The 16,136-nt window shown below is 47.2% G+C and overlaps 1 protein-coding gene across 1 annotated transcript; it reads left to right on the forward strand.

Moving 5' to 3' along the window:
• Nucleotides 1–7,113: 7,113 nt before the first annotated feature.
• SLC35D3 (solute carrier family 35 member D3) lies at nucleotides 7,114–10,445 on the forward strand. The gene is made up of 2 exons (XM_032844809.1): nucleotides 7,114–7,608; nucleotides 8,608–10,445. Exons 1-2 carry the CDS (start codon nucleotides 7,170–7,172, stop codon nucleotides 9,438–9,440), a joined length of 1,272 nt encoding a protein of 423 aa, XP_032700700.1. The 5' UTR covers nucleotides 7,114–7,169; the 3' UTR covers nucleotides 9,441–10,445.
• The last annotated feature ends 5,691 nt before the right edge of the window (nucleotides 10,446–16,136 follow it).

Here is a 16,136-nt window from a genome sequence, read left to right on the forward strand (position 1 = left end):
AACAAAAACAAAAACTGGTCACTGGGCAAAAAGTCTTAGGTCCTATTAATAAGTTTCAAGCAGTTACCCTTGAAACTATTCCTAAGTAATGCCATAAACCCTGCTCAGTCAGTACCTCCCTAAATCTCCTTGAAAAGTCCCTAAGTGCAGATGACCTGTGGGGAAAAAAAAAAACAAACAAATATGTGGAAAGGTAAAAATTAGTAAAACAACTTTGCATAACATTTATATTTTTATATAATATTACAATAAAATATAAATGGCATAAATTGTTATTTTTAACAAGTTTTTGCGAATTTTAAAGAGCAAAATATATTTGTAGTAACGCAACAAAAATTAAAATATATGTATATTGTTGAATGTATGTATTTACATTTCATATTTGTCTATTTGTCCCAGAAAAAGAAAATTTGACAGCTTACAACATACAAAAACAAGACCACATAAGAGATAGAACAAAAGGAGCAGAAAGTGAAGCCATGAGTGGGACTTGAACATCTGTGCCCCAGAGTCCTAGAAAGTTGCTCCCAACAGCAAAAATGGGAAGCCTGGTTGAGTACACAATTCAGCGCCCAAGACCTAACAGCAAGGACTTTGTCCTGTCGCAGGCGTGGCCCTAGTACCACACCTGGTGCATAGAAGGAGCCCAAGAAATTTTTGTTACATGAGTGAATGCACTCAGGGAAAAGTACAATTCTTTTTAGTTCTTAGACCAATCAATACAAATTGTTTTGGGAGAGGACACAACTGTCATAACGTGAGTATAATGTAAGAATCACGTGGTCGGACACATCCTTAGGGCTGTCATGATGATAAGGCCAAAGGAGCTGTTTCTCAGTTCCTTCCAGAACAAGAGGCATCACACCAAGAGCAGTTCAGTAAAAGCAGGTTCCCAGTGGGGGTCTTCTAACAGCCGGATTTATCACAGACCGTTAAAAAGACTTCACCCAGGGCCCATTTACAATGAAACAAAATTACTTACTTTCCTTTGAGAATGCCAGAGATTTTATTAAAATAATCTATCATGTATCTTTTGAAACATATACTTGTGATTTAAAAACTAACATCTCTCTTGATTTCCACTACCCCCCTCAATTTTGAGGACGTGAGAGACATCTGGAACCCTAACTCCATAATACTCAACTCAGGTTCTTGGAGTTCCTCAGTATGAAAGAGCGTGGGTGAATGTTTATCCAGTGGGTTCCCTGGGGCTAGGATTGGAAAACTAGAAGGCAAGGTTCTGGATTCTTTCCTGGAAGAGAATTCCGAAGATTTTTAGATTGTTCGTAGTTCCCAAGCCAAGCAGCTTCAGGACATCACTGGTCTCTTGGCCAGTGAGCTCTTAGCTTTCCTCCTGCCTGCCTCTCCCAACTTCTTCTGTGATCTGGGCACAATGGGAGATGATTTCTGTATGTTACTCCTTTTGATTTATATAACGTCCCTGCAAGGAAGCCCTCCCAGTTTTGCAGACAAAGAAGGCTCTCAGGAGTCTAGGAGCCAACAAATATAGAGCTGGAATATGAATCTGCTGTGATTGGATCTGAAGTCTAAATTGCCAAGAAGCCGACCCTGGGTGTGGAGCGACCCTACCAAGGTATGTCACCCCCAGAAGATCCAGGCTGGGAGCCCACTGTCTCTTATACCTCTTGCACTTTATAACTGACCAACTTGGCTATCATTTGGCTCTTCCCAAAAAGAACTCATTAATTTCTTAGCAGGCCTCTTCTTGAGTGAGACATATTTTTTACTTCCATATATTTACTGAAAACTTCCAAATATCTATCTCATGCCTCCCCCAACCAGCTCTCCCATAGCCTTTGTGCTCATTTTCTTCTAAAACACACTGGTCTTGCTCCCTAACAGACTCCTCTGACCAATGCTTTCTCATTTGTTGCCAGTACTGTCCACCCAGGGGCTCAAGCTAAAGGTTTAAATACCATTCTTGTTCCTTCCCTTTTGCTCACCTCTCTACTCCAAGATGCATCACCTAAGTCCTGCCCCTTGAACCTCCCAAATATGTCTCCATTCTGTCTCCTCCCTTCAATCCAACCATTACTGCCCTGGTTCAAGCCATTATTAAGTTTTTTCTGGGCGATCCCAGCAGACAGTCCCTTCCTAAATGAGGGGTTTGTTTCTAGTTTTGTGCCCTTGGAGCCATCCTCCCCAACACACCTGCTGGAGACAGATCTAAAAATGTGATCTGATTACATCAATTTGAGTATAAAACATTACTCTGCGTATAGGATCGCCTATAGGAAAAGTTCAAGCTCATTAATCAGACAGCTGCGGTCCTTTGGGGCTAGCCCCTGCCTCTCTCAGCAGCATTGCTTCCCTCCACATGATGACCAACTTTGTGCTCCACAACATGGCTGTGCTCACAGAATTCCCATATAAATAATGCAAGTTTTCATTTCTGTCTTTGTCCAAGGTAGTCCACGTTCCTGGTTTGCCCTGCTCTTGGCTCACTGAATTGTTATTTCTTTTTGATTGAAGGATAGTTGACGCAAAATGTTACATTGGTTTCAGGTATACATTGGTTTGGCAAATTCTTACCCCTCATTTGAAAGTTATGAGAAATGACTAAAGAAAAAGACTGACAACATACAAAAATTAAAATAGCGAAATATACCATTAGCAAAGCTAAGATAGAGTGGAAGTTATATTTGCAACATATGTAACAAATTAATAGCCATAATTTATAAAGATCTCTCTAAAAGTCTCTTAAAATGACCAAACATAAAAGTCGACAAAGGATATCAATAGATAATTAACAGCTGTAAAAATGCAAATGTTTAGAACCCTTCAAAAAAAGTGCCCAGATTTTGTCTAATAGACCGCAAAGAAATGCAAATTAAAATGAGAGTCCATTGTTTTTGTTGTTGTTTGGTTTGGCATTTTGGGGGGGGGGTTGTTTGTTTTTTGTTCTTTTGCTTATCAGTTTGGCAAACACTAAAATATTGATAATATTAAGTTAACATGAGAGCACTGTTGGGGCGCCTGGCTGGCTCAGTTGGTTGAGTGTCCAACTCTTGCTTTCAGCTCAGGTCATGATCTCAGGGTGATGGGATGAATCCCCTGGGCAGGCTCTGCACTTGAGGGGACTCTGCCTGAGTTTCTCTCTCCCTCTCCTTCTGCCCCCGCCCCCACACAACCCTGCTAAAGCACCCTCTCCATGTTCATGCTCTCTTTTGCTCTAAAATAAATACATGAATCTTAAAAAAAAAAAAGGGGGGGTGGGAGAGCACTGTTATACACCTGTTTGGAAGGCAGTTTGGCAGTGAAGATTTAAATGACTCAGCAGTTCCAGTTCTAGAATTCCCTGTCTGTATGCTCCCACCCCAAATAGGTACAAAGAATGTAAGAACGAATGTCCAAGGGTATTCATTACATCATTGTTTGGTGACCTCTAGATGCCTGTCTACAGAAGAAAGGTTATACTGTGGAATAATCATCAAAAAGAATAAGGTAGAACTCTGTGTCTTGACGTGAAAATAAATACATTGTTATCAATAGGTGTATGAGTTAACTATTTCTATATAACAAGCACCCCAAAACATAGCAGCTTAAAATAACATACATTTATTTTAGAGTTTCCATAGGTCAGGAACCCAAGGGTGACTTAGCTGAGTGGTTCTGGCTCCGGTTTTGTCATGAACAGCACAGGGAAGCTGTCACCTGGGGCTGCAGGTATCCGAAGCTCCAGTGGGGCTAAAGGATCAGCTTCCAAAGTCATTCACATGGTTGTTAGCAGGCGCCCACCATGTGGGACCCTACACAGGTTGCCCAAGTGTCTCTATAATATGGCATCTGGCTTCCTCCAGGCTGAGCTGACAGTTCAAGATGGAAGCTTCAGTCTTTTATAAACTAATGTCAGCGAGCGATGCTCTCACTTCTGCTGTCTTATTGGTCACACAGACCAGCCCTGGTGCAACGTAGGAGGAATTGACCAAAGGTGTGACTACGAGGAAGCAGGGATCTTGGAGGCTAACCCACCACAATAGGCTTTTGAAAATAGTAAATTATACACAAATAGGTAGATGTCCTAATTTTATCATTTTTTTAAAAGGGGGATTATTATGTATACATAGATATGTAAGAAGAACTTAAAGGTTTGCACCAGGAGCCAGCTCTGTGGTGTTGGTGTGGGGTTGGGGGTGAGGGATCTTGAAGTTAGCATGTTCAGTTACTGTTCTAAAGTTTGTTTCTTTTTACATATTATAATAAGAACGGCTCATGTTTGCGATTAAATATAATGAAATAAGACCATATTTCCTTCTCCAGGATGTCTTGAGAAAGCTGATTTTATTGTCGTCTTTGTTGCTCCCCTGTCTCTGACAGGAGGCCCCACTGTGGCATAAGCATCATTGTGTTGCCTCACCTTCACCTGTGAATCCCTAAGAACTGAGATGAGTGTTCATCTTTGAATTCTCCATGGCTAACCACCTGCCTGGCCCCAAATACTCACTCTGTTTGCCAAATGAATGAACTAAAGGATTTACTTAATGCCATCAATATGTATTAAGTAGCTCCAAAGATAATGGAGCTTGATACCAGTAGGTCAAATAGCTTTTTGACCTTCAGATCTACATTCTTGTTCAATTAACCTTGCTAAACATAGTATTCTTGTTTTTCCCATTTTTCTTTAGGAGCTTATCTAGTAATTGGTGTGGGAGATGGTACTAATTTTTTTAAATGAAAGCCCTAATGGAAAAAATTATATGCAATAAAGTGGAGAAAATTAATTGTTTCATGCCAATGTAGGTTTCCAGTATGAAGCTAAATTTTCTTGCCTAAATGAGAAGGGTAAGATAGCTGAATCAGCCCCAAATCTTTTACCTAATGTTAGGATCACAAATGGAAGCAATTATAATTGCTGGCAGAAATGAATCATTCCAAAACTAGGTTTGTGCAGACATTTCTTTATTGTGTTCACTTAAGGTGGCTTTTATTGGAATGGTCCCCAGAAGCAGAGATCTGTTATTTGCGGATTTCTTTGAAAAGTTAATCTTCAAGTTTCTTAAAAATCTGAGTATACTTTGTTTATATGCTTATACTACACACATACATGTAAGGTTACTTAAGACCCCATTTCCTAAAGAGAGAACATCACTTGAAAAACAGAGTCCATGAACCAGCCAACAGTGTGTAACCATAGCTGTTAGCAACAAAAACAAAGAATTTCCCAGGGAACCAGAAGACCAGGTTTTGGTAAATTGCTTTCCAGTGTTATTCCTGGAAAGCTGACACACTGAGCCATTTGCAAACATTTTCTTGAGTGTCCACCTGAGGGGGGCAGGGAGGTGGCCCTATTAGGCCATGGGCCAGACTGGTTGAAACCTAGATCTCTCCCACCAACGTGATCTCCCAGCACATGCAAAGCTGGCCCTGAATAAGGACTGCAGTGATGCTGCCAGTCCCTGGTGGAAATTATTTTTCTGCTCTGGTAAAAATAATCGCGGCTTCAGTATCCGGGCTGGAATTGTCTAGGAGAAAACAAAACAATCTCTAAAGAAACGGTTCGTGTATATTATTAGTTCTTGCAGCAGATAAGGGTTAGGAGGTTGGGATCCCCATGGGAGTGGGTGGGTAGGAAAAGTGAACGGAAGGGAGAGGTGGTGCGCAGCAATTTCAAGCTCTCTTCCTCGTTCCCAAACCCTGGCCAAGTCCATAATTTTAAAGCAGCGCGAAAACTGAATGTGTCTGGCTTTTAGCTGCGACCTCGGCTGAGCGAACCCCTTTACTGAGTTGCCGCGTCCGGGCGTTACTTTCCAGGGAACGAAATTCAGACCGAAGGGTCACAGAAGCTTTGTGCACGCAGAAAATAAAGATTTCCTTTTTCTTTTAGCCAGATGGAGGTAAACAGCTCTCAAGTCCTGCAGGGGCCCCGGGAGGTAAGAGGTTGGCTTTGCTCCCCAAAGCCGCCAACGACAGCCCGGCAGGCTGCGGTCGGTTCCCAAGGTTCCAGAGAAAGCTACACCTAGTCTCGGCGCTGTCTTGGCCGGGAGTTCCCGCCCACGCTACGCCCTCCCTCCCCGCTACTCCCCGCAACGCACCCCCCTGCACCTCCCAGCGTGGCCAGTCGCTCCCCGCCCACCCCGGGGGCACTGTCGCCCCCGCGATCCACCAGATCAGTGGAAGGTTCTCCCTCCAGAGACTTTAGCTTTTGCTTTTATGCTTATTTCACATCCTTACCCCACTTGGAACGTGTGAGCCAGGCTCCGCAGTCCGGCAGGGCCACAGAGCCCCCACCCCCGAAACTGCCCCAGAGCCACGCGAGTCATCCCAGTTGCCTCCCTGAAAAGCGCACGGACTGGGGAGCGCGTTGCCCGCGACGGGAAGAGGCCAGCCTTGGCGTCCTAAAGCACGCCGGGGAGGCGTCCTGGGGCGGTGGGTTTCTCCAATATGAGGGCGCGGGCGCCCAAGCATCAGGGAGCCCCGCAGCCCTCTGGCACCGACTTTTCCCCCTCTCCGGGCCGGCAGCTGGACAAGGTCCCGCGGCTGTGCCAGTAGGGGCGGCGGACAGAAAAACCTCTGAAGCTCCAGAAGGGAGGGGCAAGGTTGAGGCCGAGGGTGCTGTCACTTGTTGCCGCTAATAAGCTCGACCCTGGAGCGCTGTTGTTTCCACAATCTTTAGCTGTGCCCGGGATTCCCCCACCCCACTCTCCTGGGCTCGGAGCTGGAAGGAAGAGGCTAGCGTGAGCGGCTGACATTGCGGTGGGAGAGGGGAGGGCGCCCGGAGAGCCCGCCTGGATGGGCGCTGGGGTGCCGCTAGCTGCAGCTGCCCGGGCTTCCAGGTGCAGAGCGTCCGCCCTGACTGGGAAACCGCGCGGGACGCAACCCATCGCAGCTCGTCACATACTTACAAATCGCTGTCGCTAGGTTTCCCGCCACTCCTCTCAGACCAGCCCCCCCGCCCCGCCACTTTTCGGAGTCCCCCGCCCTCATCACTGCCTCCCGGGAGCTGCGGGGCAGTCGGACGCGGAGCCGCGGAGCCGCGAGGACGCCTGGCTGGAGGTGCCCTCTGCAGCGAGTCGGCGCCCCTTGCCCTTCGCCGCGGGGTTGGGCGGTCACCCCTGCCGCCCTCGCTCTGCCGCTCGCGGCTCTCTTCCCCGCTCTCCTCCCGCAGGTCCCCGAGCTCCACCGCCACCGGGTGCGGCGCGGCAGGCGCGATGCGGCATCTGTGCCGGGGCCGCGTGCTGGGCATCTCGGTGGCTATCGCGCATGGGGTCTTCTCGGGCTCCCTCAACATCTTGCTCAAGTTCCTCATCAGCCGCTACCAGTTCTCCTTCCTGACCCTGGTGCAGTGCCTGACCAGCTCCACGGCGGCGCTGAGCCTGGAGCTGCTGCGGCGCCTGGGGCTCATCGCCGTGCCCCCCTTCGGCCTGAGCCTGGCGCGCTCCTTCGCGGGGGTCGCAGTGCTCTCCACGCTGCAGTCCAGCCTCACGCTCTGGTCCCTACGCGGCCTCAGCCTGCCCATGTACGTGGTCTTCAAGCGCTGCCTGCCCCTGGTCACCATGCTCATCGGCGTTCTGGTGCTCAAGAACGGCGCGCCCTCGCCCGGGGTGCTCGCGGCCGTGCTCATCACCACCTGCGGCGCCGCCCTGGCAGGTGAGCGGGACCCGAGCCCACCCCCGGCCCACCCTACCCCACCCGACAGAGATGGCGGGGATCACTTAGTGCAAGGCCGTCACTTCCAGATGGAAGGCAGAGAAAGGCTTGAAAGAGGGTGCTCGGCTCGCTAACGGGACTTCTGAGACCATGCCGTGCCTTTCCCAGCGCTCCTACCTCCCCCTTCAGAGCGCACCCCTCCCCCCAGTGCAGGCTTCCGACCCCCGCCCCTGCCTAAACCGGTATCGCCCTCTCCGCCTTCCCTTCCCTCCCTCCCCCAACCTCCCCTCTCCTCCACCCTGTCTCCCTTGCTCCCTCCAGGAAGGGTGGGGGAGCCTCCAGAGCCTGGGAACTGGAGCCCCCAGGCTGAGTCGGAAGAAGAGGGACCGTGAACTTCCCTGGGTCACGCGGAGCTGGAGTGGTGGGGGACGAGGGACAATGGAAACCAAGCCTGAGCCGCGGAGGCTAATTTGGGGGTCTCTGGCGCCGCGGGAGGTGCTGAGGGGGCGGATTGAGCCCCACTTGAGGGCTGAGCTTGCAGGACTGAACCCAAAGGGAGCCGGCGGGAACGGGAGAAGGGTCGAGAGATAGAGAGAGAAAGAGAGAAACACGTTCGCTCGGCGCCCAGCCCGCCCCGGGGTTAGAAGAGACTAGCTGGGGTTCCCTCTTCTTTCCGGAGCACCACGGAGAAGGCCAGGGTACCATGCGCCTGGGTGACCTCCATGCCTACCCGGGGGCACTTGCGCTCTCCCGGGCCTTTCTCTTGGACAGAACTAGCCAGGGTGCCCCAGGATATGGCCCGGAAGGCGCCACCGATTATACCTGGAACTGGGCATTGGCTGAACTTGGCTCTTTTTATACGCGTGGGCAGAGCTGGGACGCGAACCCTGTCTACTCCCCAACCCTACCCGTCGTCCCAGTAATACCCACCCTCGCCAACCCGGTGTCTTCTCTTTTTCCTTCCTGCCCTGGCTCCGCGGTTCTCCTGGGGCGCTCCAGGAGCTGGCGATCTGACCGGCGATCCTATCGGGTACGTCACGGGAGTGCTGGCAGTCCTGGTGCACGCCGCCTACCTGGTGCTCATCCAGAAGGCCAGCGCCGACACGGAGCACGGGCCGCTGACCGCTCAGTACGTCATCGCCGTGTCCGCCACCCCACTGCTGGTCGTCTGCTCCTTCGCCAGCACCGACTCTATCCACGCCTGGACCTTCCCTGGCTGGAAGGACCCGGCCATGGTCTGCATCTTCGTGGCCTGCATCTTGATCGGCTGCGCCATGAACTTCACCACGCTGCACTGCACCTACATCAACTCTGCGGTGACCACCAGCTTCGTGGGTGTGGTGAAGAGCATCGCCACCATCACAGTGGGCATGGTGGCCTTCAGCGATGTGGAGCCCACCTCTCTGTTCATTGCCGGCGTGGTGGTGAACACCCTGGGCTCCATCATTTACTGCGTGGCCAAATTCTTGGAGACCAGAAAGCAAAGCAACTACGAGGACCTAGAGACGCAGCGTGGGGGAGAGGAGGCACAGCCAAGTGGAGATCAGCTGCCATTCGTCATGGAGGAGCTGCCCGCGGAGGATGGAAATGGCGGGTCAGAAGGTGGCAAGGCAGCAGGTGGCTCCACTCAGAAGAGTGGGCAAGAGGCAAGGGGCAGCCCCAGAGGAGGCCCGCTGGTGGCTAGGAGCTCACACAACACAGCCTCTGGCCCAGAGGAAGTGAGCAAGAGGTCACTGAAGGATGCTTACCTCCAAGTGTGGAGGTTAGTTAGGGGAACCAAGTACATGAAGAAGGATTATTTGATAGAAAATGAGGAGTTACCCAGTCCTTGAAAAGGAAATGCATGTATGTATATATGTACATACACTTATTTTGTATGTTAGAGATACCGTATTTTAATGAGGGGCTGCCTGATTTTATTCTTTGAGGAGTGGGGAAGGGAAGCAAAGAAGAAAACTGTAACAGACTGACAGTAACAGCATAAGCACAGTGTGAATTATTTAGCGTGAGCTTACCTGAGGCATCACAGAGACAAAAGCATGTGAAGGTGCTTAATGAGGGAAAGCAGCAGTTCTGGCTGCAGACTTCTGGCACACGAATTGTATGTCTTTATAACCGTAACCAAATATCTGCATGTACTTAGAATTCCTCAGTCCACCCCTTCCAAAGATGGAGCATAGACAGGATGCCCGCACTTAAAAAGCTCAAAGAGGACCCAGGTACATCTTCAGTGATAGTAGAGCTACAGTTTTTATAGCCAGCTGAGCAAGAGTATATTATTGAAATAATATATATACATATATATGTCTGTATACATCTGTATACATATAGACATCTATATACATCTGTATATAGACATATATATACACTGGATTGATGTTTACTGTTTGTAGTCATCTGAAATATGTTTGCTCTGGTTTTTCTTCACTTTAAAAAAAATAAGTATTCTATTATTCTGTTGTATATTGGTAGAAAATGTTAAAGGTATTTTGAATATATGAGTTCTTAGCTTTAAACCCGAAGTTTAAAGCTGGTTTTTAGTAATTATAAAACTATTTTAAAGGTTGTTTGGGTTCATTGCTTCATAATATTTATTATTGAATGCCGTAACCTTTTGAAAAGCCAGTTTTACTGTGTCCAATATTCTTTCAAGCAAATGCAAAGGCTGAACAATAATTCGGTATTAACTGAAGCCCAAACAGAAGTGAGTCTGTCCCATTAAGCTAGCTCTTTCGAGTCACACTGCCCATCCCAAACCTGTTGCAAAAACAGCACCTGCTATATTCACTTTATGATATTTTTCTATCTTACATTTGTGAAAATAAAGTATGAGCCTCTCTGCTAAAAGACAAAGTGTTATAAATTTGTTTCAGACACATTTATGTTCTACTGTTGCTATGTAGGGGGCCACCCCATGGAGAAGTTCTTCAATTAACAGGTCAGTTTACTTTAAAACAACATCAACCACCACAAGGACAGTCTCATTTTCCAGTCAAGAAAACCATTATAAAGTAAAACAAAATACTGCCTCATGTGGCACAATGAGAGCCACCCACTGCTGACGTCAGTGAACATGGTGCCTGAGATGTAATAGGAGAGTGCACCCAGAGGGAATCCTCCAGAGAGGTAACTTGAGACAAGGCACTTTTATTATTTGCCAGCATGTTCCTGAGACACTCAGATGGTAGTATCCCATATTTTTCAAAAAATGAAACTAAAGGCAGAGTCAAAAATGGAAGTTTCAGCTTCATCAGTTTGACTCCACAAGCCTGTGAGCAAGTGTGATGTGGCAACTTGTGATGGTGCTGGGTTACGGGTGGTCACAGGCATTTCCTCATTTCCACAGGTACCTCTCCACGCCATTGGAGATGTAGGAGCCCTCATGTGTCTGCAGTTAAAAATGGCTGGTGAGGGTTATTACGACTTCCTTAAAAATAAGAATTAATGTTGACGCCCACATGCCAGGAGACCACCACCTGTTGCACCTCTGTGAAGCAGAGAATGAAAAGCAGCAAAGTTGAATAAAGGATATGTATTTTTGTTAATACCATTGTCAGAGAAATGGAGAGCATGGTTGTTTTTCACTGAAAAAAAAATTCCTTTTAGGCCAAAAATGTGGGTTTGCATTTACTGAAAATAGGTGAACTCTTTCCTGTCTCTGTAGAGACATTGTATCAGAGTTCTCCAGAGAAATAGAACCAAGAAGATGTGTGTGTATAGATAGATAGATAAGTAGAACCAAGGAGATTATATCTCTATCTATCTATCTATCTATCTCTCATCTATCTATCTATCTATCTCAGAGAGAAGGAGATTAGGGAGTTGGCAATTGTGGGGGTTGGCAAGTCTAAAATCTGTAGGGCAGGTTGGCAGGTGGGAAACTCAGGGTTTTTATGTCACAGTCTTGAGGCAGAATTGCTTCTGCAAACCCCAGTCTTTAAGCTGAAGGCCTTCCACTGATTAGACAAGGCTCATTCACTTTTTTTTTTTTTAAGATTTTTATTTATTTATTTGACAGAGCTAGATCATAAGTAGGCAGAGAGGCAGGCAGAGAGAGAGAGGAGGAAGCAGGCTCCCTGCCAAGCAGAGAGCCCGGTGCGGGACTCGATCCCAGGACCCTGAGATCATGACCTGAGCTGAAAGCAGAGGCTTAACCCACTGAGCCACCCAGGCGCCCGGTCATTAACTTTCTGAAGGACTTTCTCCTTTATTCAAAATCTACAGCTTGTAAATGTTAATCACATCTAAAATATGTCTTCATAGTAACAACTAAACTACTGTCTGAGCAAATACCTGGGCACCACAGCCTGGCCGGGTTCTCACATCAAAGTAACCATCACAGACACTTAGAGTGGGAGGGGACAGTGGGGAGTGTGCAAGGATGGAAAAAAACCAGGAAGATCAAAAGTGGAAGTTCTGTCACATCCATTGGTTTGGGCCAACCTTGGGAGTCTCTAGATGGTTGAAGAAAGTAAGTCTTGAGGCATGTCAGAAAGTGAGTCAGTGCCGGGAGCTCAGGCATAGGAGGGCATGAGCAGAGGCTGGCCTTGCCTGGCTTCTAAATCCTTCTTCTATTGGCAGTAGCACTTAGGTCCACCTAACAGATGCAGGTCCACTGTGACTTTTGGGCTCTGCCAAGGCCTTGAGTCAGGAAGGAAGTTTCTGAGGCACTCCAGGATATTACAGTGGGAGGGACTCAACTAGAAGTCACCACTGTTGCTTGACTGACCTGGTATTTGTGCCCCATTTTGGATGAGGTGGATTCTCCTTTTCTCTGAGCTTATGCCCTCACCTTGCATGTAATTGGGTGTCTGATCCCTGCCTGGACAATCTGTTCCTCTATCAACTCCTCACACACTCACTTGCCAGTTATTGACTAGAACCTGCCTGTGCAACACAGCATGATGTCAGACAGACCTTCTCAATGCTCCCTTCCCTGCTGGCCTTGTCCCCTAAATGCTGTCTAGCCCTCTATTCTTAATTGAGTCATAGACGGAAACACTGGGGAGAGTCATTACCCAGAATGTGCCAGTGTGTGTGTGTGTGTGTGTGTGTGTGTGTGTGTGTACGCACTACCGTGAGTGGCTGAGCTGCTCAATTGGGGGTCTAAACTTCTGCAAGATTAGCCATCCTACAAAGGTGGTCCCATGTTGTCAGAGGGGCTTGTCATCTCTGTGATTAACAGCAATACTTCGTGCAGACAAAGCTGGGTAAGACTAAGAAGGCCTCAACTGACTGATAGTTTAGTTTGGGAAGTTTCTATTGACCTATCTTCAAGCTCACTGGTTCTTTTTTGGGGTGTGTCCAGTCTGCTGATGAGCCCATCAAAGCCATTCTACATTTTTTTTTTTTTAAGATTTTGTTTATTTACTTGTCAGAGAGAGAGAGAGGGAGAACTAGCACAAACAGGGGGAGCTGCTGACAGAAAGAGAAGCAGGATCTCCACTGAGCAAGGAGCCGGATGTGGGTCTTGATCCCAGGACCCTGGGATCATGACCTGAACCTAAGGCAGACACAGCTGACTGAGCCACCCAGGCACCCCTCATTCTTCACTTCTGTCACAATGTTTGGTTTTTAGAAACTTCTAGAATTTCCTTTTGATTCTAAGAGTTTCCATCTCCCTTCTTAACCTACCCATGTGCTCTCATATGTTGTCCACTTTTACTATTAGCTCCATTAGCACATTAATCATAGTTATTTTAAATTCCCTGTCGAATCATTCCAAAGCCTGTGTTGTATCTGAGTCTGGTTCTGATGCTTGCTTTGTCTGTTGAGAACCGTTTTTGTCCTTGGCTGTTTAATATGCCTTATAATTTCTTTTTTTTGAAAGCCAGATGATGTATGGGATAGCAGGACCTGAAGTAAATCAGCTTCTAGTGTGAGATTTCATGTTAATATGGCTACAAGGTGCTCTGTTTAATGTTTGCTGAAACCGTGGGTGTCAGAGGCTCCAAATTCTTCTGGTGTCCTTGCTTTTATTTCCTTGTTGTCTTTGGGTTTCCTCCTTACAGTTTGATGCACCTTGAGCTTTCAACTGTCATCCACTCTTTTTATACAGGAGTCTTGTTGCTGGTAAATGGTAGGGGAGGAAAAGTGTTCTACAATCTTATTATTACATCTTGGGCTCTTAGTGGTTTAGGTCCTCGGGTTGTGACCTTCCTGAGTGTTTCTTAGTCTTTTCCTTTTTCTGCCCTTACATGAGACAGGAAGGCCAGAGGGGCCTACAGTGGGACAAAGGAGAAAACCTTCCCCTGGGATGGGATAAGGCTCTGGTAAGTCTTTCCCTCTGGCAAGTAGGCCTTTGTTATGAGAACACTCTGGCCTGTTTCACAATTACCCTTTTCCTCCCTCTGCCAGAGTGCCAAGGATTCCTGGAAGTCAAAACCCTTGGAATATGGGTGCCCCCACCCCACTTGACCCTCAGGTCTTTCTCACTGTCATGATAGTCCATATTCAGTCTGTAGGAATTCATAATATTTACTATTTAAGTGGCTTTATCAATTTACATTTCCAGTGGCTTCTGCTCCAGGTAAAGTCTGCTGTAACTTCCTGGATTCGCCTGTCTATCCAGATTTGGGGCTGGCAGCTTACCCTGCAACCTCAGCTTTCCCATGGGTCCTAGAAAATCATTTATTTTCCATTGATTGATCTTTTTTTCTTGTTGTAGAAATGAGAGTTACAACTTTTAAAATCTTTACATGTTAGAGCTGAAACCAGAAGTCCTGCCTAAAGACTTTTGAAAAGCCTGCTCCATTTCTGTAAAGACAGAAGTCGTGAAGGGAAGCTAGACATTCTGAGGAAGGTTCCAAAAGAAAATACAAACATCCAAGAGCGAAGAGTCACTGCGCATTCAGACTGGTATGTCGTGACAGTCGTGTTTAGTATCAATCCCCCCTTTAACACCTTGGGGTGCTTCCCTTCTGTGTAACAGAAACTTCTTCTACTTCTCGGTTTTATTCTACCCTGTTCCAACTACCTGCTATGGAACCCATAACTTGCATGTTAACCTCCAAGGGATAATTGTGGATCTGACTCATCATCTGTTGCCTCTGTCTCTAGAGACCACGGTCAGTCTGCCAGGCTGGACTTCATTATCCCATCTGGTATGTTTTCCCTGGCCACACCCCTCACCACCCTTTACACACATAACAAGTACTTCTGATTCTGGGTATATTCCTCTCCAAATCCGTTCTGTCCTGTTCCCAAGAGAAAACAGCAGGGGTTGGAAGAAAGCTGGTGAGCAAAACAGAGTAGAACATAGAATAGCTGGAGGCACAGCTGGTAAAATGAACCCCCAAATCTCCCACGGGGAACCATTCCCTCCTCAATTCTGGTTCATGGAATTCAGATAGTGTTGACCTCATCCTTCTACCCTTGGTGTGTGACTCCCGCCAATCCAATCAAAGCATTTCCTCTACTTGGAAGCACAATTCGTTCAGGATGGTGATGGGACCTGGTCAGAGCTGATGCAGTGCAAGGATACTTTTGGCAAGACTTAAGTATATTTCTTTCTTACTGGACTTGAACCTAGGAGTATGGAGTGGAATGGGGGCACATTTGCTGTCACCATCTCACCACAAGGAAAAGGTGTAATGGAAAACAAACAATGTAGAGTCCAAGTGGACGAGACAGGTAGAGGAGATAGAGAAACAGTCTTGGTGACCCCAAGTAGCCCTGAAGTTAAGATTTCACTAAGGTCAGCAATGTCCCTCAGATTGTCGGTTCCATGCAACAAAGCCTTTTGGTGCTGTCATTATTTGCTTATGTCATTTCAAGCTGGGATTTTTGCCACTTGCCACCCAAAGAGTCCCAAGTGACACAAACATAAATTAACGATTCTCAGCCAACAGGGAGAGTAAGGACCAAGAGAGAGTGTTTTTGTTTGTTGGTTTTGGTTTTGTTTTTGAATTTTCACCACACAATCCTTGATGCCCTGTACACCACTAAGGATTGGATATGCCTCCCTGATCTCTTACAAATGATGCTCTAGCACATGTGTCTCCCCCACCGTCTCAAACCACTTATGCTGCCTTCGTCTTTCTCTTCAGTTTACAATTCAGTAGATTCCCATATTCATGCTTCACAAATTCACTAGATATTGGAAGAATTCATGTACTGCCTACTGTTACAATACTACTACTGATGCCTTTATTTTAGTGCTTACTATTTGCTAGGTGAGATTCTAAGTGTCTTACGAGTACCAACACATTTCATTTGCACATCACCCCTAGAGGTTGGCATTAATATTATCCCAATCATATAAAGGGGTGAACTGAGGCAGGGAGATGCTGAGTAACTTGCCCTGAGCTGGTAACCTATAGATCTTGATTCACATGTGAACCCAGGCAGTTGGCTTCGGGGCCACTAAGTTTCCCATTGTGCTCTTCTTGGTGAGGAGCGTGAATTCTGACATCATGGGGATGGACTGGTGGTAGTGGAAGTAGTGGTGAGCAGCTACGGTATCTGTTGATCCTGCGACTCAGTGGGGATCCTGACTCTGTCCCTAATTCTTTCCTGCTGTCCTCCAA

Source organism: Lontra canadensis, unplaced genomic scaffold, assembly GCF_010015895.1.
Source record: "Lontra canadensis isolate GAN:19392208 unplaced genomic scaffold, GSC_riverotter_1.0 scaffold156, whole genome shotgun sequence".
Taxonomy (NCBI): domain Eukaryota; kingdom Metazoa; phylum Chordata; class Mammalia; order Carnivora; family Mustelidae; genus Lontra; species Lontra canadensis.